Genomic DNA, 201 nt, shown 5'->3' with positions numbered 1-201 from the left:
CACAGCGTCACCTTCCGCATGATCTTGCGGCCGTAGAAGAGCATCTTGTCCCGTTTGCGGAAGCGATATTTGGGGGTCTCCTGGGCAGGGATTTCTGGGGACAATGATGGGGACAAGGTTGAAGGGTGGGGGGAGGACAACCCTGTCACCCCCCCCCCCCAACCCTTATCTTTTTCCCCAAGGCCACTCCCCCCCCCCCGC

The 201-nt window shown here is 61.2% G+C and overlaps 1 protein-coding gene across 1 annotated transcript in view; it reads right to left on the bottom strand.

The window, feature by feature from the left end:
- LOC106898690 (neuropathy target esterase-like) overlaps positions 1 to 201 on the bottom strand; it is a gene marked incomplete at its 3' end in the record, with an annotated part of 4,272 nt that overhangs the window by 3,734 nt on the left and 337 nt on the right. The window contains exon 2 of the mRNA XM_014960100.1: positions 4 to 94. Within this exon, the coding sequence (XP_014815586.1) occupies positions 4 to 94 (91 nt within the window). The remainder of the gene's footprint in view (positions 1 to 3; positions 95 to 201) is intronic.

Source organism: Calidris pugnax, unplaced genomic scaffold, assembly GCF_001431845.1.
Source record: "Calidris pugnax isolate Ruff unplaced genomic scaffold, ASM143184v1 scaffold498, whole genome shotgun sequence".
Taxonomy (NCBI): domain Eukaryota; kingdom Metazoa; phylum Chordata; class Aves; order Charadriiformes; family Scolopacidae; genus Calidris; species Calidris pugnax.
Note: the sequence above shows the minus strand (reverse complement) of the source record. Positions and strands in the feature narration are given on the sequence as shown.